The 22,590-nt window shown below is 44.6% G+C and overlaps 1 protein-coding gene across 1 annotated transcript in view; it reads left to right on the top strand.

The window, feature by feature from the left end:
• KIF11 (kinesin family member 11) overlaps positions 1-22,590 on the top strand; it is a 246,006-nt gene that overhangs the window by 221,489 nt on the left and 1,927 nt on the right. The window contains exon 22 of the mRNA XM_078643407.1: positions 6,564-6,677. Within this exon, the coding sequence (XP_078499533.1) occupies positions 6,564-6,677 (114 nt within the window). The remainder of the gene's footprint in view (positions 1-6,563; positions 6,678-22,590) is intronic.

Raw genomic sequence — 22,590 nt, 5'->3', positions numbered from 1 at the left:
CCACGGTGTCTTCCACGGGTTCGATGTATATGTTAAACAGCAACGGGGAAATAGGGCACCCCTGCCTGGTTCCCCGCTGTATATTAAAGCCGGATGTTAATAAGCCATTTAGGAGGATCCGCGCAGAAGCACCCTTATAGCAGTTCTGTAAAGTCTGAATGAATACCGGGCCAAACCCCATTGCCTCCACCACTGCCCAGAGGTACACCCAACAGACTCTGTCGAACGCCTTGGCCGCGTCCAATGTGACTACGGCCAAGGGTTCCGATCTTTGTATGGTTAGATCCATATTCCCAATTAAGAGGTGGGTCTGATCTTCAATGTGCCTTCCGGACACAAACCCCTTCTGGTCTGTATGGATCAACTTGGGTGCCAATTTGCCAATCTCCCCGCTAGAACGCCCATAAAGATCTTGTAATCAGCATTCAGCAGGGAGATTGGCTGATACGAGTCCGCCCGCAAGAGGTCCTTACCTGGCTTCAAAATCAAAACAAAATTTGCCTCTTTCCATGATTTGGGCACTCTGCCTGCAGGTGAATAAACCGCATAAAAAATTGTACCCAACACAGGAGAAAACTCTTCTATTAGATGTTTGTAAACTTCACTTGGAAGCGAATCCGAGCCTGTGGCTTTTTTGTTTTTCGATTTCTTTATCTGCTCTGCTATTTCCTCCACAGTAATAGGGGCAACTAAGCTGTTCCTGTCCTCCTCGGATAATGTTGGCCATATGCGTACGGTTTCAGAGGATGGAGCGATATTTTCTTTATATATATATATATATATATATATATATATATATATATATATATATATATATATATATATATATAATCTGAAAATAACGGCAGGAGGCAAGTTTGCATATCCTCTACTTTACTCGATGTTTCCCCGTTGCTATTTATGATTAGTTCTTTAATATCATTCTTAGCTCGGTCGACTCTGGCTTTCCAAGCCAATAATGCTCCTGCCCTCTCCCTGTACTCCGTTTTCCATATTTCTGGAATCCCATTGAGCTTTACATCTCGCATCCAATTTCCCTCTGTACTGCTGCCTTGCCTCGTCCAGTTTCTGTAAAATTTGCGAGAGTCGTTCCGAGTCTTCACTATTCAAGCCAGTTCTATCAAGCTCTAGCTGACTAATTCTTCCCTCGATATCCTTCAATGCCTTGGCCTCTGCCTTATTCTTAGCACATATGCCATGTAATCTCCCACTTAAACAGGCTTTATAGGCGTCCCAGATAAAATCAGAGGTTGAGGACCCAATATTATGTGGAAAACATTCTAAAGAAAAGGACTTGATGGTTTCGATTACTTCTAAGTTGAGAAGCATGGCTCTCTTTAACGTCCATCTAGACTGTGCCTGCAGACCACTACTCAGAAAAAGAAACTGCAGGGGAGCATGATCTGAAAGGTGACTAGGCTTAACGACTATCTCCTTTATATCAGTAAGGGATTGTCTGTCTGTAAAGACAAAATCAATCCTGGAGGAATGTCCAGATTTCTTGCTATAAAATGTAAATCCCTGTTGGGCACCTTCCTTAGCTCTCCAAACATCCTCCAAGTCGTGGATCATATTTTGCTACGTTCGACGTATCTTAGGTGCCCCTATATAGTGGCTCAAATTAGACCTGTCATTTATGGGATTCAATAGCACATTGAAATCTCCACCAAGAATATAAGGCGGTGATTCCAACGTCAATATTGATTGTAATTTGAGCAGATAAGAAGAGTCATCAACGTTAGGGCCATAAAATGAAGCACATGTTATATCTGCATTATTTAATGCCATTTTAACCACTAACCATCTCCCAGATGTATCTTTTTGGATTCCCCTAATAGAGCAAGAAATGCCTTTTCACCAGTATTGCTACTCCTCTGTTGTGTGAATTCTGATGGGACACAGTGAAATATTTTATCCAATGGACTTTGGAAAAAATTAGTCGGCTTTCTGTTAAGCTCAGATGGGTCTCCTGCAGTAGACCGATTTGGGCACTTGATAATTCCAGATATTTAAGAATTAATCTCTGCCTACGGGGACACCTTGTTCCGTTAACATTCCAAGTGATAAAAATGGTCTGTTTACCCCTTAATCCTTGGTCCCCCACCATCTCTTCTGTTGCCTATATAGCTTGTGTTCCTGACTGAGGTGAGATGAGAATATTTTTTAGTTTTTACCCAATGCTCCCCACCCAAGTCTCCCCCCTCCACCCCCTCCCCTGTCTGCAGAGTCTTCAATGTCTATTGCAAGAGCTCCAGAACTGATTCAATTTTATCCTTCAGTGTTAAATGGTAGTTTAGATTTACTGTTTAACAAGGGTGTGTCTTGGACTATTTTCTTATCTGGGTTACGTCTTAGAGTTTAGGCTAGGGAGTATTTCCACGTCTCAGGTTCTATTCAGGCACAGCTCAATCTTGAGCTGATGACGGTTGTTGTATCTGGGTAAAACAGGACTGTTTCTGCCTGAATTCGTGCTTGACACTGAAGGGAATCCAGAATGATAAAAACAACAATACACATTGAAGTCGATGCCAATCTGTTTCCAGTGCACATTTGTATACAGCCTTTGCACATACTTCAGTTCACCCTTAAATATCTAAATGGGCCCACTTTTAATTTCAGAAGCCCGAACCATTTTAATATGCCATTCTTTCCTCCAAGACATTCATTTCCATTGGCTTTTGAATCATTTTCTTCTGACTTACTCATCATTATTAGGTTGAGACACAGCTACTGAACAGATATGCACTAGAAAAAAATGTTTGCAATTTTCAATTTACTCCCCACATAAGGGAAGGTCATGGGTTCAGCAATCTACCCAACATATTTTTGGTGCTCGGTTCTGCTTGATGCATGAGGCGCACACTACGAAATATTTGGTTACCTGCCTATCTTGAGATACAACAGTTTGGATTGGGTCAAACTAATTCTATGCAAATACAGTGATTAAAGGTTGCTGGTTTTCACACACTATGTAGAACTCTTGGATGTACTGTACCCCTTTGAAAACGTTTGTACAAACCTGCATTAAGCATTTTTTCCCATCACTCTCACAGTATGGTCTTAATGATCTCTTGTCCTTTCTTTACTTGTAGATCATCCTTTGCTACTGAGTGACCTATTTGTGTTTACAGTGTGATAGTCGTTCTGACTATGCTCCTCTGTATTTTTGGTGCTTGGAGGATGTGCAATTTATATAGTTCCTTCTCCTATAGTACGTAAATAGAGCATGGCGACCTTTTTCTGGTAGCAACATTCTAGTGGTATTGTCTGAGGCTTGCCAGACTTTTTCACTACAGGGACCATGCTGCAGACTGTTGAGTTGCTCTCCTCTCTACAATCCTGGGTCTGTAAGAGGGGCTGTGGTCCGTCAGTTGCCTAACCCATCCGCAAGTAAGTTGATGGCAGCGAGTTGCAAATGGTCAGCGTTTAGGAGTGTGCATGTGTGATGCATTTATTGCAGCATGGCTGAGCAATTTGGTAATGCATCACTCCTGCCCATCTTACGTCATCAAATGATGTACGGTCAATATGCATTTTATTTTGCTACTCTCCTCCCTCCGAGCGGTGTCTGCTTGCCTTTCTTTTGTATCTGAGTCATATAAGGTTTCTTGAAAAGCATTCACAGTTAACTGTTGATGGTCCAATTGTAAGGAGCCTGCAGACAGCGGAGGATCTGCTGCTTTACTTTTTGTGGCATATTTACTCTCGCTTATTGTAATCAACTTTTGTGCTATGTGGTAGGTTGCGATATCATTTCTTGCTGTGTCCTATGGCTGCGCCCTGTCCTCTTGATGTGGCCTTTGGCAGTTGTTCCTGCTTATGATACGTTCGGTTGGCTGAGCAGTCCTGGGATGTGCATCTGATATGTAACAGGTTACATATCTTTGATTGTTAGAGGACCCACCACAACAGCTGCCAGAAGAGCAGGCTCTTGTCATGTATATGGCTTATAAAGTTTATCAACAGGCATTTCACCCTTATCGCTGCACGTATAAAAGTATTGTTTCAATACTGTCCATAGACTACCATTGAACTGTGCCATCTGCATATGTTTCTCCTGTATTTTTTGCATCCGTTCTCTCACATATTCATCTGACACAAATTTGAAGTCCTTTTCCGCTTGTGCCAGTAAAATCACCCTGGCATTCTTTCCAAGCAATGGTTGATAAGGGAGGGACGCCTGTAACAGACTGCTTTCGTCTGCACACTCATTGCAGAACATGTGCACCGCATCATCTCATGCAAAGCCATGTTAGCTAGTTATCTTTGCCTGCCTCTGTAGTTTGTAATTCTGGGTCTATACTATCACATCCCTTGCAGACTGCAAAGTTTGGTAAATTCCTTTTCCCTACCTAGAATTTGACACTATAGTACATTAGTTCGGGACTTAAAATGGGATCCATTGTCTGCTGCAATGCAAAGGGGCTAACCGAATCCACAAAATACATCCTTTACCATCACCAAGTAAGTGGTGATAGCTGAGAAGCTGATCGTAGATAGATCCTCGGGCTAACTGAACAAACTGTTCATTTTGACTAATATAAACCCTTTGCCTGCCTTAGTTTGAGGTGAAGGGCCTACATAAATGCATATTTCTTGCACCTGGTCCCGCCTCTTGTGATTACTGTTGGATGCTGCCCTTTCTTTGGTAAATTTGAATTATTGTATATTTTATTGTCTTAAGCAAGGTAAACAAGTTTCAATATGACTGTAGATTCTTTTCCGAAGTGGACTACTACCAAAAGTTGAGTAACCAATTTGTGTCATTCTATCCATCTGGGTAGCCTTCCTGCATCATAATATCTTCATTGATGGTCCTAAATGCTTCAATCGTATACGTGAATCTGGACACTCGATCATAGATATGTTGCTCATGTAATATAACCGGGTGTAAAGAATCCATTTCATAGGATGAAAATAAGATCTTGAATCAGTCTATCAAGAGTTAGTTTTTCTGGGGGGATTTAGGGGGGCAGGGGGAGATATAAAAACTGGCCCATCCTGAGAACTTTTGAAAACCACATTTCAACATCTTTAGTGCAAGGCAGATTAAAATGTTTCAGAGTTGCCAGGCTTCTAATGTAAAACTGAGTGAAGTATTCTATCCCTTTGGGAACTTCATAAGGTTCCTCTACCTATGATGCTTTGTATTGGCTTTTTGCTTCACCCATTCAGTTTTTTCCTGCTCTGTGAGAACGATCTGAGAGCACGTGAGGTTTTGTACCGCTCTTCTTTCTTCAAAAGGTTTCTTCTTGAGACAAAATCCCGTTTTCACTCGAGCTTAACTACTGTCCGTTGAGTGAGGATTTTTCCCCCCACATTTTAGTCACCTCACCCCCATACCCCTCTCCCGCCCAAAATGCCTTCCCTATTTGAGAAGTGATTCTGCAGTGGCAGAAGAAAGGCAGTCTCCGTCCCCCACAAGGTCTCTGTGGTGTCTTCATCCTTTTCTCACACACATTGAAAAGATGGAACATTTGCTAAAAAGCTCTAAGGAAACTCTCCGTGAGGTATGTTCATTGACGTCCAGCCTGAATGCTGTAACACCCCAGAATAGGAGATTTTCTCTATTCTATGCATATTGTATGACCTTGTCCTAGAATGGTTGTGATTTAATCATTTTACGCTGATAGTTTGTTGCCTAGTTCGGGCTTGTGTGGCAGCAATACTATGTGCAGTGTTTGTGGCTGTTCTTGTGTGGAAAACTCAATCTCTCACCTAGCTCCAGTTATGGCATCCTCCCTTGCATTCTCTGCCCCACTTCTCTTTTATATCACGTTAATCCTGTCAGAGGAAGGTTGTCTTGAGCTAACATGAAGATTCAGCTACTTAGGAACATAACACCGAAAGAACAATGTCACCTAGATCCCCAAGTAATTCAATTCAGCAACCTTGCTCTGGAGGGGGTGGCTACCTTGGGTCATGTAGGGGACATGCTCAATGAGGCTGTAAGACCTATGCCATTCTTGCTAACCGATGAACTGCAAATTATTTATTTGCTTCAACTACCACGCATTTTACAGTTATAGACTGCAATCAAACAACTTAAATTATTCGCTACATTCAGTGTATTAGTCTCAGCGTACACTTAGGTAGTTTTCATCCAACAGCCTTGTTGTAGAACAAAGAAAACAAGCCAAAATATTTCTTTCCAATGTATCTGCATTTTCTAAATTCCCTAATGAACACTACCATACGTTTAGTGTATGAATGTTCCTTCTAAAACCTTATAATATGCCGGACGAATCAAGGCATGGTAAATTCTTTGGAGAAATGTACCAATACTGCAAGTTTGAGTTGATCATCAATACCTTTTATAGTTTAAATCTGCATGCAAACATTGTTGAGCAACAAATATGAATTGTACTTTGCTGCTGTTTCACTTTCAATATATATAGAATGCCCAGATATGCCATCTGCAGTATCTGCTATTGACAATTTATTTGCATGTCTTGACATTTTAATCTGATCCTTCTAAAAGCATGGCCTAAAATCTTGCATTATATGAATCTATTTATCAGTAGGTGTTTTAGTATTAAATCTTGCATATTTCTATTATTAAGGACTTCTTGGAAGAAGAACCGATTACGTTTACTGAGGAAAGCGTAATTTTTGAGAAATCCTGCATAGAGGCAAATGTAACTTGTCAGGAAAGCGGAGGTGTTCCATTTTTCCAGGTAATTTGTTTACTACATATCTCAGATTGGTAACGTCTGTCACCTAGTATTAAAGTATAGTTTCATTTATAGTTCTTGCATGGCCTCCAGGTAAGTATCTGCTTCCACTGTTGAGCCTTTTTTCCATAAGACTCCTTATCTGAAGGAGACATCTTGCTGCATATTCCTTAACTTAGAATATCCCCAGGCATGAGACTGAAACCGGAATTTTTTTTGCAGCACCTCTGGGCTCCGGCGCCACACGACTCTGCCCGGACGTCGTCCACGTGCGTGATGTCAGCGAGGTCATATAAGTCCCTCCCGGTGCACTGATGTCAGTTTCCTGCTTTCCCGCGTGCAACATGGATCCGGAGTGAGCGTTTTCTCTGGCCTATTTTCAAGCCTCCTTTTTCGACGCTTTGCAACAAGGAATAGTGTGCGATGCTTTCGGGCTTCACAACTTGTACTTCTTGTTTGCGGCAGATGTCCGTGACCGACCCGCATCTTAGTTGTATGTGGTGTCTGGGCGAGCACCATGACTCCACGGACTGCGAAGCCTACCAGCGCCTGAAGCTGAAGTCTCAGCGGGAGTGCCTTATGAAGCTTCTCTTGGCTCAGCTGTACCGGTTGGAGTCGTCTTGCCCCACGGCCTCTTCATCGGCAGGTCCCTCTTCTTTCCGGATTCCGCTGACGATCGCCCTCTGGGGTCCGTGGCCTTCGTTTGCCAATTGGTAAGTTGAGGCGTTTGGCGCCGAGGTCTTCGACCTCCCCTTCCCCTGTTGTTAGGGTCGGTTAGTTCCTGAAGCATTCCGGACGTGCGATCCTGACAAGTCGTCATCGTCGTCCCTCTATCCACCCTTCCCGGGTGTAGGAGCGGCTCGGGCCCAGATGGAGGCATATGCCGCTGCTCTTCAGGCCTCCCTTGAGTCCTGTCCCGTTCCTGGCGCGTCCTCTGGCCTCCGCTTCTTTTGGGCATCCCCAACATATCGCCGGTGGGTTCTCCCCTGGCGCCAATTAGGCCTTTGCCACCCAGGAACGTTTAAGATGTGGTTTTAGGGCGCGGCCCGGTTAGGTCCCCCTCTACTGTCCACATGGAGTCATTAGGGTGCGGCCCACCCAGGTCCTCCTCTACGACTCACGGTGCCTCGGCCGCGCTGCAAAGCCCAGCGGGGCTCCCTGTGGCGCCGCAGGTGGTTGCCAGTGCTCATGGCCCTGCCTTAAGCATGCCCCGGGCTTCTGGGCAGGCAGCCGCCTGTCCGGGGTCGGTGGCATACCGGCGCCGGAGGCTCGCCTCCTCGGCACCTCTTCCGCTTCTTTCCCCAGACTCTGAGCCTGTCTTGAATGAGGCGGAGTTGGCGCAGGAGTGGCACTGAAGGCTTGCCTCTCCGTCTCCAGGGCCTTCTTCTTCGGAAGGGGATCTGGTCATACTTTCGACACCAGATGCAGGAGAGTTGGCGATTGATGAGGCACGATCGGCGCGACGTGTTGACGCAGAGTTGTGGAATCTTCTCTAGAGGCCTCTGGAGAGAGTTCTGTGCCACCCTCTCACATGGCGTCACAGGAGGTTTTGTAACCAGTGCCACCCTTGGAATATGTGGAGCCTCCTCAGGAGCTTCCAGTTCCGGCAGGCTCCCCGCCTCCCCAGGAGCCCCATCAAGATCCTCCTCCTCCTTCCATTAGACTCCCTTACGTGCGGCATTGGCCTCAGTGTCTTGGGAGGGTCAGTTTACAGCCTTCCCCCACTGATGAGCTGTTGACCCCCCCCCCCCCCCTGCACGCGGGGGCCTACCGAAGCTGGTGCAGCTTTTTTGCGAGTGGTCTCATTGGCCACCAGCGTTTTAAACATGCAAACCCCCTCTGCTCCTTTGCCTGTGGACCCTTTGCTGGAGGTCCTGCACGTGGGTCCGGAAATGTGGAGCCACTTCTGCCCTTTGATGCTTAACTTTATAATGCCATTTTAGGTACCTGGGTCCGGCCTGCTTCAGGTGACCCGGTGGCTCGTTCGTTTTTGCATCTGATGCACAGGTGTTTGTGTTGCAGACTGCCTTTCCTTCTCTGCCTCCATTAACACTTCCTCACTCTCGTGAGTCCAGATGGCTTTGAGGCATGGGGTAGGAACATCTTTGCCTCTTCTAGTGCGGCCCTACGGTCCTTGAATACGGTATTTGTTTTGGGATGTGCTACCTCTGCCCTGTGGGACTCTGCTGAGTCCTTGCTTTCTGCCACCTCTGAAGGTGCTAGTGTCGACCTCCTTCACCTCCCTAGAGATGGTCGCGACCTGGCTGAATTCACAATCCGCTCGGCCTTAGATACTGCGGATTCTTTGGGGCGAGCTATGGCGGCCTCTGTTGCCTTAAGGCGGCACGCTTGGCTGCGAGACTGCGTCTTCCCTAAAAACATCCGGGAGCGACTGGTTGACTTGCCCTTTGGGGTTTTACTGTTTGATGCTCACACCAAGTAGGCGGTTCACCAGCTCCTTGCAGGCTATCGTCCCACTTAAGTCTTCTTAGACTCTCTTCCAGGGTGGTCCCTTTTCATTTCGCATCCTCAACAGATATGCTCTGTGTTTACCATGGGCGGTGAGCCTTGCATCTTCTTTTTATGTGATTACGGGTGGTTACCCTTTTGTTGGCATCCCTTGGATGCATTTTTGCTTTAAGCTGCTTGTCGGCCTGGTGTGGCTGTGTCCCTCAGGTTGCTGTGGCTGGTCCTCTGACTGTGGTTTTTGCAGGTGGCACAGTTCGGTATTGTCTACTGCTCGGAATTCAAGTTCACGAGTTCTATTCCTTGCTGCGCTCTTTGGCTTGGCTTACTGCCCTAAGAGGGTTTTCCCCCATTGTTTGGGGTATGCCTACTCCCTGTGGGGTACTTGTACGCTATTATATAGCATGCTTATCTCGCCTGGGGTTCCTGTGTGCTCCATGCGTCGCTTGGTAGTCAATTTGTACGATGTTCTAGTTTTTCCTTGGTGCCATCTGCTTACGCTATGGTCATCCACCTTGGGAGGTTTAATGAACTCCTCTTCGGACACGGCTCCTACCTGTCCTTACTGTTCTAGGTATGATCCAGTATGGACATGTTCCTGCTCCTGGCTGTTGCTGCCTCTGCATGTTATGTTTTTATCCTTCTATATACATGCTGGTGGCCTGGCATCCTCTTCTTACGTCGTCACCTCTTGTCGAGGCTACGGTGTCTGGACCGATATCTCTGGGTGTGTAGGTGCTTTCCAAGTGTTACCAGTTGCGCATATGGTCCTCCTTGCTTTCACTTATTGGAGAGATTTCTCCAGTTGGCATATGCTTGTGTCTTCTGAAGTGTTGGTCTCGAATTCTGCGACCTTTTTTTCCAAATTATCACCCACTCTAGTTAAAGATACACCTGCGGGCAGTTCTACTGGTGGCAGTGGTCATGTGCTACTGCCTGTAAGTCCATGTTGTGGGTTGTCTGACTGTAACTTCATACTGCCCGGTCGGGCACTCTTATGCTTTTGTGTAAGCCTGTGTGTGATCTTGTGGTGGCAGCTTGGACAGAATTTAAAGGGGTGTTCTCCATATCTCTGATTTGTCCCTCTCCTCTACGTTCTCATGCAACATGTCCTCCAGCAACAGGGCCCCCTCCCCAAGAGGAGCTCTCCTGGGTTTTGATGTTCCTCCTGGCCTCTCTGATAATCGGTGTTCTTTTCCTTCAATTTTCTGCAGATCCTTGAAGATTCTTCGGAGCACCTCCAGCGTGCTTCCAGACCCAAAGGCTCAAAATGGCAGCGCCGCACAGGAACTTCTAGGTGCTGTCTCAAATCACACAAAGGATAGACTTGCCATCAAACTATAGTTGACAACGTCCACACACACCAAACAAAAAAAGACACAAGGACAAAACACTATTTCCGACCCAACCACTAGATGGTGAAATAGATGCCCAGCATGTGAATCCAGAAAAAAATTCATGCTGTAAAACCTTTACTACAAAAACTGTCAGGGACTGAGAGGAGGTAGTCATTTTATCATATGGTAAAAGAAAATGTTCCCCATCCAAGGGGGATACCACCTCTTCAGCAGGAGTTTTCTGTAAAACGAGCCTCACCAAGCACTTCTACAAGGCAAAGCAAAAAGACCCGTTCCGTTTCCGGGAACTTGATTTGTTTTTTACGGACACTCCTCAAATACTAAGCAGGAAATAGGTTTTACAGCAAAGAGTTTCTGCCTGCGCAAAAGATGGTTGAAAAAGTCATACTAGTGATTAACAGTCGGCTACAAAAAGGAAAAAATTACCAAAACTCTTTGGCGGCGACAACGACAAAAAGCCTCTGACTACACCCTCGTTGACAGCACTATGTAGGTTTCCTCTATCGCAGTCTCCTAAACTATTGGCTTTGGCGGCAAAAATACCCTCTGCGTTGAACCATTTGACGCACAGTCTGACAGCTTCATTGACTACAGCTTAGATAAAATAGACTATGAAACGGTAGTGTTTAGGGTACCTATGTTTTCACCTTTACAGGTGTCCACTTCTCTTCTATCCAAAAATCTGGAGTCTGAACAGGAAGATACTAAAAACCTGGCATCTCACTGCATATTTTCCAATTCAATTAGATGTGCACTATGTTCCATATTTTGGAGATGAAGTGAGGAGGATGACTTTTATGATTATTGTAGTTAGCAAGATTATGTATTGCATAAGTTACATTCCTATTAAACATCCTAAATTCAATAGGGAGCCAGAAGTGGTCCAAGTACCTGTGACTTTTTGTCGACATTGCAGCAAATGATAACTTTCCTTAGGCTTCTACCACAACACCCTTAAGTTCAGTCTCCTCAACCAGTTATCTCCTGTGGCCATACCACAAATTCCTTCACCTGCACCTTAGCCATCTAAACGTCCTCGAGAACTGTCACCACTCCCTCCCACCTCCAAGAGAACCCTTCTCTCAAACTATTCTATAAGCCTTTGGTACCATAAACTCTGGAGCACTTAGATCATGGGTACTCACAAACTTTCTCTCGGGGGCCAAATTTACAGTGTGGTTTGTGTCAGAGGGCCGCACCGGTGGGGGCGGGGTCAGTGGGGTAGGGGGTGGGGCTAGAGCAACAAAAAAAACTGGTACCATGAGGTTGATCACTGGTCCCTGCAGCGGACGCCTTCGTCCACTGAGCCACCAGACACGGCATACACACATCTCTCTCGTTCTTTTTCAGTCTCTCTCTCTGTCTCCCTCCCTCTTCCTCCCTCCCTCTCTCTACCTCTCTCTCTGTCTCCCTCTGTCTCACTCACTCTGACTCTCACTTCCTCTCTCACTCACTGTCTCACTCCCTCTCTCCCTACGTCTCACTCACTCTGACTCTCTCACTCTGTCTCCCTCTCCCTGTTTCCCTCTCCTTCACTCTATTTCCCTCTCCCTCTCTCTCCTTCCCTCTCTCTTTACTTCCCTCTCCCTCCTTCCCTCTGTCTCCCTCTCTCCTTCCCCCTCCCTCACTCTGAGGTCTCCCTCGCTCGGTCTCCCTTCCTCGCGGTCTCCCTCCCTCTACCTCGCTCCTCTGTCTCCCTCCCTCTCCCTCGCTCTCCCTCCCTCTGTCCCCCTCTGTCTCCCTCCCTCTCTCGTGCTCTCCCTCGCTCTCCCTCTGTCTGCCTCTCCCTCGCTCTCCCTCTCGTCTCTCCCTCTCGTCTCTCCCTCTGTCTCGCTCCCTCTGTCTCCCTCCCTCGCTCTCCCTCTGTCTCCCACCCTCGCTCTCCCTCCCTCTGCCTGTCTCCCTCCCTCTCTTGCGCTCTCCCTCTCGCGCTCGCCCTCTGTCTGCCTCTCCCTCGGTCTGCCTCTCCCTCTCGTCTCTCCCTCTCGTCTCTCCCTCTCATCTCTCCCTCTCGTCTCTCCCTCTCATCTCTCCCTCTGTCTCGCTCCCTCTGTCTCCCTCCCTCGCTCTCCCTCTGTCTCCCACCCTCGCTCTCCCTCCCTCTGCCTGTCTCCCTCCCTCCCTCGCGCTCTCCCTCTGTCTGCCTCTCCATCGCTCTCCCTCCCTCTGCCTCTGTCTCCCTCCCTCGCTCTCCCTCTGTCTGCCTCTCCCTCGCTCTGTCTCCCTCCCTCGCTCTCCCTCTGTCTGCCTCTGTCTCCCTCCTTCTCCCTCTGTCTCTCTCCCCCTCTACCTCCTCCCTCTCCCTCTGTCACCATCTTCATCTCACCCTGTGTGTGTGCCCTGGCTGAGACAGCTTCCGGGCACACACACACACACACACAGCCGCACCTGAGCACTTCACAGGTCTTTAAAAGACCATTCACATGTTAATGAGGCTTTGTTCACCGCTTAGGCCCCTGCAGCTCCACTCAGACATGGCGGGAATCGCCCAGCCCTCACAGCAGAGTCGCTGTGCCGCAGGGGTGTTTGCTGACACACTTTAAAAAAAATTATATTTTTAACACGGGTACGATGTTTGGGCGGGCCGCCAGGGAAGGCTTGCCGGGCTGCTGTTGGCCCGCGGGCCGTATTATGAGTGCCCGTGACTTAGATGGTCACTCCGTTGTCTCTTTTCTAATATAGAGGAGGAGGATGAGAGCTTCCATGTGGTGATCGAGATTCATCAGATGATATATTTAGGTCTCATTCATTAATGGAAAGAGCTTTCCAGAAGTTCATATTGCCAATGATATCAGTGGAATAGCAATATTTCCTTTATGAATTTTAGGAACAGTCCTGAAGTTGCACAAAATCTGATCCAATTTGGATTTTGTTCTAGTTTGAAGGTTTAAAATGTATTTGAACACTTGCTACAGCAGCTCTAGCGGTAATATCGCATCTGGAGAAGAAAATACAGAGCCTCCTATGCATCCCCTGCTTATCTCACTGGTCATCCAAAACCGGATGTCGTGATAACTTGGCCTGCTCAAAGGAGATCTAAAATTCCCTTTGGGCCATCCTCCTGTCCTCCTATATGGATAGTAGGTTTATGGACAATCTGGACCCAATAACTAGTTCTATGGTGGCAAGTGATCTAAAACAGCCAGAGCTCCGGCAGTATTAGGATGCTATGCTCGTCTGATGTGGCATGACATTACTTGACCTTCAGGGGGATAAAAAGGAGACTACTAGAACTCTACTCAGAGGGAGAGCTTACTTCAGCTGTTGTCATTGATGCACCAATGGAAAACTCAAATACAGGCTTTTGCCAGCTTGCATGAGGAGCTGTCGTGAAGATACAGCTGGCTAAGCTCTGCGTTTTTCCATCCATATAAAGATCATGGACATGCCTATTGATGGCCTCCCTCTGTTTGGGAATACATGTAGATGAGGCTCTCAAGATGGACACTGATGCTGGGAAGGCAGTAGGTTGTTTACAATACCATAGAGATTGATTGTCAAATGTTCGTGGCTCGCATAGATCCCAAAAGTACAGTGAGAATTCAAGTCAGTATAGAGGTCCAGACTGATCATGCTGCACCAAAGGCAATCTAGATGCAACCAAGGATGTGCCTTCAACTTTTACCAAAGATAGTTATGGAAGATCTTCAGGAAGACAAAGAAACTCCTCCCAGTCACGCTCCAATGACAAGGCCTTGACTTTCCACCCCACCCCCTTTCTCTTTTCATATAGTATAAGAAAATGGGGAGAAAAATATCCCCCTTTACTCCCTCTTGATAAGCCAGAACATTGGACAAATGGATGAGGCAATTGTTCGCACAGGTCACACATTACAATGTGTTTAAAGGCCACCTGGATGCCCACCCAAGCAAAAACATTGCCTCCATCTGAGGGAGTTCAAACAATTCAATTAAATAATTTATTTGATTCAGTTCTCTTTCGAGAACAACAAATTTATACACGATAAAAATTTCAATTTTTACTAAAAGAGATTATCACATTAATATAATTTTAAAAAAGACTTTAAAAAGTTATACAGGTTAATACACAAAAATTCATTGGGTGGACCATTGGAGAGGGAAATCAACATCTGGACCGAATTTATATTACATTTTGTTTTGATCGGGGTAATGTATCTGTTCCTAGCTGCTACAACAATCTCACTTGGACATACAAACAGAACATGTTCTAGATCTTGCACCCCACCTTTGCATAAGTCAGAGATTCGTCTCTCCTTGATTTGATGACCACTTAAAAGTGTATGATTTCAGCGGTAATATTCCTAGCCGGACTTGAAGAATAGTTCGCCTTACTCCATGATTTAGATAAAAAAAGATATATGGTTGCGTTTTTTTAAAAACTATTGTGTCCGCGTACTGTTTGTACATTGAGAGCCTGGAGCAGTGTTGAATATCCAGTTCCATGCTTAGCCTTGGTGTTAAGTGCTTCAAGCAGAGTTTCAGCTGGGCTGGTGTCCAAGATATTAACATTTCTAGGGAGACTGATGTTAATTTAAAAACATTACTTAGGTTTTTTCCAAATATATACTTTGGATAGTCTTGCTCCAGTGACTCTATTTTTAACAGTGCTCCAAGTGTTCCTGGATCTGCATGAGCCAGGTTATATGCCCATCTAATTATGTTTATGATCCCTCTGGTATAGGAACTAACTAACGATAGTTCTAGCCTGAGAGCTTGAACCGGAACTGCTTGCGGCATCCTGATTAACTTCCGCAGGATTTTCCCTTCTGTGATATCTATTTGAGACCATTCTTTTGTTGGGATATGTTCTATTGCAAATGATAAAACTGCTGGAATTTTCGCATTATAAACCTGGAGCAAGGAGGAGAATTGTCTTCGGCCAGTGGATGAGTAAAGTCTTTGGAGAGCCCCTGTATGGGCATCTGCTTTATGTCCCATTTTTTGCAGATGAGGCTGGTTGCGCAAAATCTGAGTAAATGTTCTCACAAGATAAATATATTCTTTAACAATTTCCAATGGTTTACCTCCTAGTAGCCAGTTATATTTGCAATAAGTCTTCTTTCCTGTAAATGGTAGAATTTTTGTTTTAGTGGTATTTGGGATTAAATAGTTTTCATCTGTATATGTGGTGAGTGCCGTGAGGTTTCGTTGGAGACCGAAGGGAGTCGGGTCCAAGATTACTACATCATCGGCGTACATCAGGCAGTGAATTTTGCTGGAAGCAATCTTCGGCGGAAAGTTATTGACCTGATTAAGAGTTTCTAGTAGGAGAATAATAGGGGGGGCTAAGAGACACCCCTGTTGCAGGCCGTTTGGAGTTGGAAATGGGGAGGTTAGACCCTTCTCCCTCCCCATTTGAACTTGGCACCAAGTCCCAGAGTACAATGATGTTATTAAATGGAGAAGATGTTGTGGTATTCCCATTTTCTGGAGTTTGTTCCAAAGTTTGACTCGATCGACCTTGTCGAAGGTAGTGGTAAAGTCTACAAATACTGCATATACTACCTGCGATTCTTTTACCACGTATTTTTCTAGTATTGTTTGAAGTACTGCTATATTATCTGACTGAGTGTTTGGGTCTGAATCCTGCTTGGTAGAGTGGAATGGAGCTGGTTGAGAGTGCCCATTCTTTTGATGATCTTGAAGTGCGGCCGCAAAAATCTTCCCGGTTGCATCTAGGAGAGCTATCTGTCGGTAGTTCCCGGGGAGCAGTCTAGAACCTTTCTTATGAATTGGGATTACTATGCTTCCCTTCCAGGACTTTGGAGTTTCCCCAGTACTAATTATGTGGTTATACGTGCATGTTAAAAACTTACTCCACTCTTTTGAGTTGTTCTTAAAGACCATTATCGGGATTTGGTCTGGGTCCATTGCAGCCGAGCTTCTTGCCTTTTTATGTAATGTTCTACTAAGGAAGGTGTTAGTGGCTCAATGTTTGTGACTTTATCCTGTCCTATATCGATTTGCATTACTGTGTCGCAGTTGGAGACTTGGTTTACTTTGTATAAATTAGTTATATATGTTTCCTAGTCTGAAGGTGGGACAGGGTTTGATTTTAACATTTTTTTTGTTCCTGTTTCTTGTGCTATTATAGTCCAATATGTACGTTTGTCTTGTCTTTTTGCTGCTATCTGTAGGTCTATCCATTTTGTATCCTGTAAGATTTGATTTTCTTTTAATTTTTGTCTTCTGAGATAGTTTTTTAGTTTGCTGATTTCCTGTTTTCTGGTGTCAGAGAAATACAGGAATTGTGCCCTAATTAATTTGTTTAATTCCCTTGCCTTGGGATCTGACGTCAATCTTTTGTTGCCTTGTGTTTTTATCATTCTTCGTTTTCCACTCTTCTGTAGTAGTTGAACGAGATTCTTGGCAACTGCCTCAAAATTTAATATTGGGTTTATGTTGTGATTAATTGAAAGTAAATTTGAGTTCTCAATTGTTTGGGTGATTTTTTCAAAGGTTTTAGGGTTCCCTTGGACTGGATTTATGAGAGCTAGTTTGTGCAGTTCCATTATATGTACTGAAGTTGTTTGTTTCAGTGTTATACCTGTTGTTAATTAAAGAATAGCGTGGTCACTTCCTTTCTTGAACTTTATATTAAGTTGATGGGCTAGACCAAAGAGGCCTGGACTGCAGATCATATAGTCAAGGATTGATGCACTGAATCCTCCCTTTCTTGTAAAGGAAGCTGGGATGTCACCTTCTATATTGCCATTTAGAAGTACTCCGTTGAGAGTAGCGAGTGATGCTAAAATGATTTTCCCTCTTATTTGGTTTACATCCTGAGGGAAATAGAGGAATGGGTATTGCCTGGGCCTAATTTTTTTCTCCTGAATCCCATGTTTCTAATAAATCATTAGAGATTTGCCCATTTAGGTCTCCTATGAGGAGCATCAGCGGGAAATTCTGATCTTCTACCACCTTTTCAATATCCTCAAATAGTTATCGATAATGCATCCATTTTTGCTCCCGGGGGAATATAAACATTTACAGATAAGCATTTTGGTCGAGCTTCTGGTCTTATCAGTCCCTATTTTGATTTTTAAACATTGAAAGTTCTTAGAATGTGTTGGAATAATTTCCTGATCCCAATGATAGTCTTCAGATAGGAGGATAGCGATCCCTCCTTTTGCGTGCCCATGGGTAACCGGTTCTGCTGGAATATCATACACAAAGTAGTCGAGGAAATCGAAGTTTGTGGTTGCCCAAGTTTCTTGTAGTGCCACGATCCCTCGACGGTCTTGGGAAATTGTTGCTGGTTTTTCTTGAGATTTTCCTGCGATGTTCCAGGAATAGATGGTTAGACCGTGGCTAAAAAGGGCGCTTGATTTCGGGACCAGTTTTTTTATTAAGGTTTTCTGCGATCCAAGCCCATGAGTTGTCCATTGGGATTATTTCCCGAGATTGATTATTCTTGACCCAGCTTCGTCTTTGTCCGTTGTTAATTGAAACCGAAATGTCGTCTTTGTAAGGATTTAACCAGCTGTTATTTGTATGCCGGGATGCTACTGAATAATGATGTTTGACTAGATGGCGTTCTGGTGTCGAGCCTGTTTCCACCTTTACATGGGCCACGTCGAATCCTAGTTTATGAAGGATCTCTTTTTCTTTAAATATTATTGCTGGGATGACTGGTGACCAGAATTCTGCAACAGCTAATGTCATTTTGTTTTTATCCGGGAAGGAGACTAATTTTATGTCATTTCTTGCAAGCGCCTGTAGGGGTTGTATCCGTTGAAGCAAATTTATTATTCTTTCCCTATTTAGGGGGTCCTTGCCCGAGGGAAAGAGGTCCGTAATTTCCACTCTACAATTATAATTTACCTGTGATTTGGAAGGCACATCCCTAGTCAATGGGGTTTGTTGTTGGCTTTCCTTTTGCGTCTTTAATTCTTTATCTGTATTCCTAGGGACAAATATTGGGATGTTAGGATTTAGAGGTTGGGAAAGCACTGCTTGCGCCTTTGAGGTCGTATACTGTTGCCTTTGTTCCGTCGAGTTGTTACATATCTGATGTTCGCTAGTTTTTGCATTAATTGGTGTTTCTGGAAATCTTGTTTTTCCGTTCCTTTTGTTTTTCAATCCTTCTATTTTTTCTTTTCTTTATCCGCTTACGGCAGTTGACAATTGTTCTCCTAATTTTTGTAGTTACTGGATGCGGAGATGCGACTGTTGATGTATTTTTGGAGTTTCTACTCTTTCTTGATTTGTCGCATTTAGCTCTTTTGATGGGTTTTTTTGTATTTGTTTTATTAAATAATGGATAATATATTATAGTCTGTACCATCGATTTGGACTCTTTTTGCTCCCTAAAGAGTTTTCTCAATGAATGTTTGATTATACTTGTTCTTTTCTTTTTTTTCTTTTTGTTTACTTCGACCAGTTTGTGAAGTCGTGTCGACCTTTGTTGAGTAGGGTGCTGTTGTCAGTTTTGGCGCTTGTGTGGTAGGCCCTTTATCCCCTGTTACTCGTTTATCGCCTGTTACTCGTTTATCGTCTTCACCATCTAGTGGCAATTTTGATTGTCGTTTATTCCTGTTTTTTTTCCACCATGTGTTTTAAGATTCCTATTTGGGTATCTAACGTCTGGTCTGTATTTTCCAGGATGTTCCCTAAATGAGAGAGGACTGATTCTAGGATTCTTTCTAGAGTAAGCAGTGCTTTGGATACTGAAGTTTGCTCAGTGGAGTGATCTATAGATTTTAGCATGAGAAAATTCCGAGTTCGCGAGAGAGAAACGTCAGAATCTGGCTGTTTTCGTGGGGTACTGTTCTGGATTTCCTTTTGATGTGCCCTACTGAAGACTAGGTCTTTTAGGCTTATGTCGGGGCAAGTGATGTCGAATTCCAGATGTTCTTGGTTTTCTTGGTCATTGGATTTTTCTGATTTTATAATTGTGCTGTTAGTATTTGATTGGGGCCAAGTTTGATGATTCTTCTTGCCCTGTTTTGTTAATTGCTTCCAAGATTTCTTTTTTTCCTTCCTCTTTTATTTTGATAGTTTGAGTTTGTTCAATTACTTCTTGTCCTGTGTTGCTAATGGTCTCCAGGAGTTCCTTTTTTCCTTCTTTTGTTTTTATTTGGTTGATTTGATTTAGCTCCAGATCCTTAGTGGTCTGGTTTGAGAAGTATTTGAGAATTCCAGTAGGCAGTTCGTTAGAGAGAAGACCGACGATTTTTCCAGCACTCCTTCTTATTGCTTGGTCGGTGCCTACTCTTTTCATAAATATTCGTGATCTCAACTTTTTGTATGCCATGGTGCAATATACGGACTAGATGTGTCTTATACGCTATGGGGTAGGTTTTAATTTCCAAGAGAGGAGGGTAGGACCTCGGACGACTTTCCAAGCTCTCACTCCCAGCCTTACACCTCCTGCCACCTCCAATAGCGTATACAAGAGTTTTATGAGGGAAATCCTGACCATAAGGATGAAATAAGTTCCCCCGTTTCCCGCTTCCTGGTCCAACTCGGATGGCCTGCCCGCCTCGGGCCGGCGTGATCCGCACCGCTTGGTTCCCTCCTCCGGTCTCCGTTTCGGCACTCAGCTCTCTGGACTGAATACCGCTGGATCCCACAGACACCTGGTCGATTGTGTCTACGAGTGAGTGGTGGCAGATTTTTTGGAGTGAGATCCTGGGGGGGGCTGCTGGAAATGCAGATGAAATTACTGAAATTCTGGGGTGGCAATAATCTAGGTAATTATGGATGTTGTGAATATGCGTCCTTCTACCTTACTGCCCGGTGCCCCTTGGCTTGGTTTTTGCTTTGTTTTCCCTTTTCATGCGATTCTTGCCTTCTTCTTTTTCCTTTTCTATTGATTCCAGGCTGCACCTACTCCCACTCCCACTTTCATTCCAGAAGTTACCTCTTTAGCGCTTGTGGCTGATTCGCTGCAGCTCAGCGTCGTGCCCCTGGGCTGCCCAAACAACCCGTGGATGCTAGGGCGATTTTGCTGCTTCTAGGTTAGCTGATGCGAGGGCGCAGGGGCGCGAGGGCGGGTGAGGGCTTGCTAGTGAAGAAGCCTATTCCTATGGCTCTCCAAATGTTCAAACAGAAACTTCTCCTCCTCATAGGAGCAATAGAAGCTGTCCCCAAGTCTCAAAGAAACCAGGGATTTACTTTAAAAAAAATAAAAAAAAGACTGAACAGTGGATACCAATTCTTGACCAAAGACAAATGAACAAGTTTTTGTAAAGCAATTATTTCAAATGATCACACTAAAGTAATTCCTTTCGATAATCCAGGAAGTAGACTCCTTAATGACCTTGTGTCTTGAGGACACATTCTTCCATAGATCCATTCATAGAACATACTGGCAATAGCTCAGTATCTCTGTAACGCCACAACACTACCAGGTCAAGGCGCTTCTTTAGGATTAAAATCAGCACCTCAGATTTTTTTGCTCTAGTCACTCACTTCCTCTGGCGACAGGGACACCAATTGTACCAGTATAAGGACTGGCTCGTCAAAGCGTCATCAAGTGAAGAGGCACGGCCTTTTGTGGCAGCCTGCATCAATCTCTTCAGGAACCTGGGTCTCAAGCTCAACCGGTAGAAATCATTCCTGTTAGCCCAATGCAAATAGTTTCTAGGTCCTGTACTTGACACACAGCTGGGGAAGGAGTTTCCAACAGCAGAGTTTTGTAAAGTTCTGAGCAATGGCAAATAATCTATTGACAAAAGTCTGTTGCCGTCAGAAAAGACACATCTCTGTTAGGCACGAGACAACGGAAACTGGGCTATTGTGGTGGAGGTTCCCAGGAATCCTAAGAATAGGTCTCTTTTCAACCTCTAGCAAAGATTAGTACTGACAATCAACATGTCCATGGGTGGATTGTTGGTTGATCTGGCAGAACTCTCAACCAGAGGCCTCTGGTCTGATGCAGAAAATATACTTTACATCAATGTGCTAGAGCTCCAGGCCATACGTTTAAGACTACAAGTGTTCCACCTGAGATTAACAGTTCAAGCAGTTCTAATCAGAACAGACAATACAACATTAATGTTCTACATAACCATACAATGGGAAATGCGTTTCCAAACTCTTTCAAAAGAATCCCAACTGCAATGGAACTGGGCTTTTTTGTCACAAGATCAACATCGCTGTGGAACACCTGCCAAGATACTAAAATGATCAAGTAAATACACTAAGCAGACAATTTTCAGACTGCCATGAATGTGAGCTACACTAGAAACAGGTGGATTAAATTTGCCAACCATGGGTCAACCCATTATCTATCTTTTTACCACACTAGACAACAAGAAATGGCAATACTTCGGGGGCAGATGTTAGGCATTCAGCAACACTGAGCAATGGCCTTTCGATCAGTTGGTTCAAAATGTTGGCTTAAGCCTTTCCTCCTATTTTTCTTGATTCCCCAGGGTACTTAAGAAGGAAATGATGGATCACTGCACTCGCATCCTTAGTTCCCTGGTGTAGTCTGCCAATACTGATACAAAGATCTCCTAAAGCTATTGGCGCTTCCAACCGTTTATCAGAAATTGTACACTCGGCTCTTCTCCAAACATCACAGAGCGATTCTCCACTAAGACCAAGTCACAGAACCAGATAGCATGGTACCTGACCACCGAGAGTTTGGCCATTTAGATCTACACCAGGACTGTAGAAACATCCTGGCACATGCACATGCTCTGCCAACTGCTAGAACCTACAACACTAAGTGGAAGCATTTCTGTGTCTGATGCAAGAGCAAGAACGTTCAACCACTTCAAATACAACCTCATCAAATAGTGTCTTAATTGTTGGATCTGACCAAAAATGTAATCGAATATTATTCAGTCAGTCAACCGGGATGCAATATCAAGATTTAGGCTAACAGAACTATCCTCATAGTCTCTGCTCTCCCAACCGACCATAAACAAGTTTGAGGGACTTTTCACGACATTTGCCGTCATCAGCCAGTTAATGCTACCTTTTCTTGAACCAATACATAAGGCTCACCAACAATTAATCTGTTGGAAGACCCCCTCTCTCCTAGCCTTAACATCCGGAAGGAGATTAGGGCAAAGGCAAGCTGTCCCCATCGAGAAACCTTTCCTCCAGTTCACGAAGGACAGTCATACTAAGAACCAATCCCAGATTTATAGCAA

Source organism: Lissotriton helveticus, chromosome 5_1 (genome assembly GCF_964261635.1).
Source record: "Lissotriton helveticus chromosome 5_1, aLisHel1.1, whole genome shotgun sequence".
NCBI lineage: Eukaryota > Metazoa > Chordata > Amphibia > Caudata > Salamandridae > Lissotriton > Lissotriton helveticus.
The sequence above is the reverse complement of the archived record's forward strand: the minus strand, read 5'-3'. Positions and strand labels throughout refer to the sequence as shown.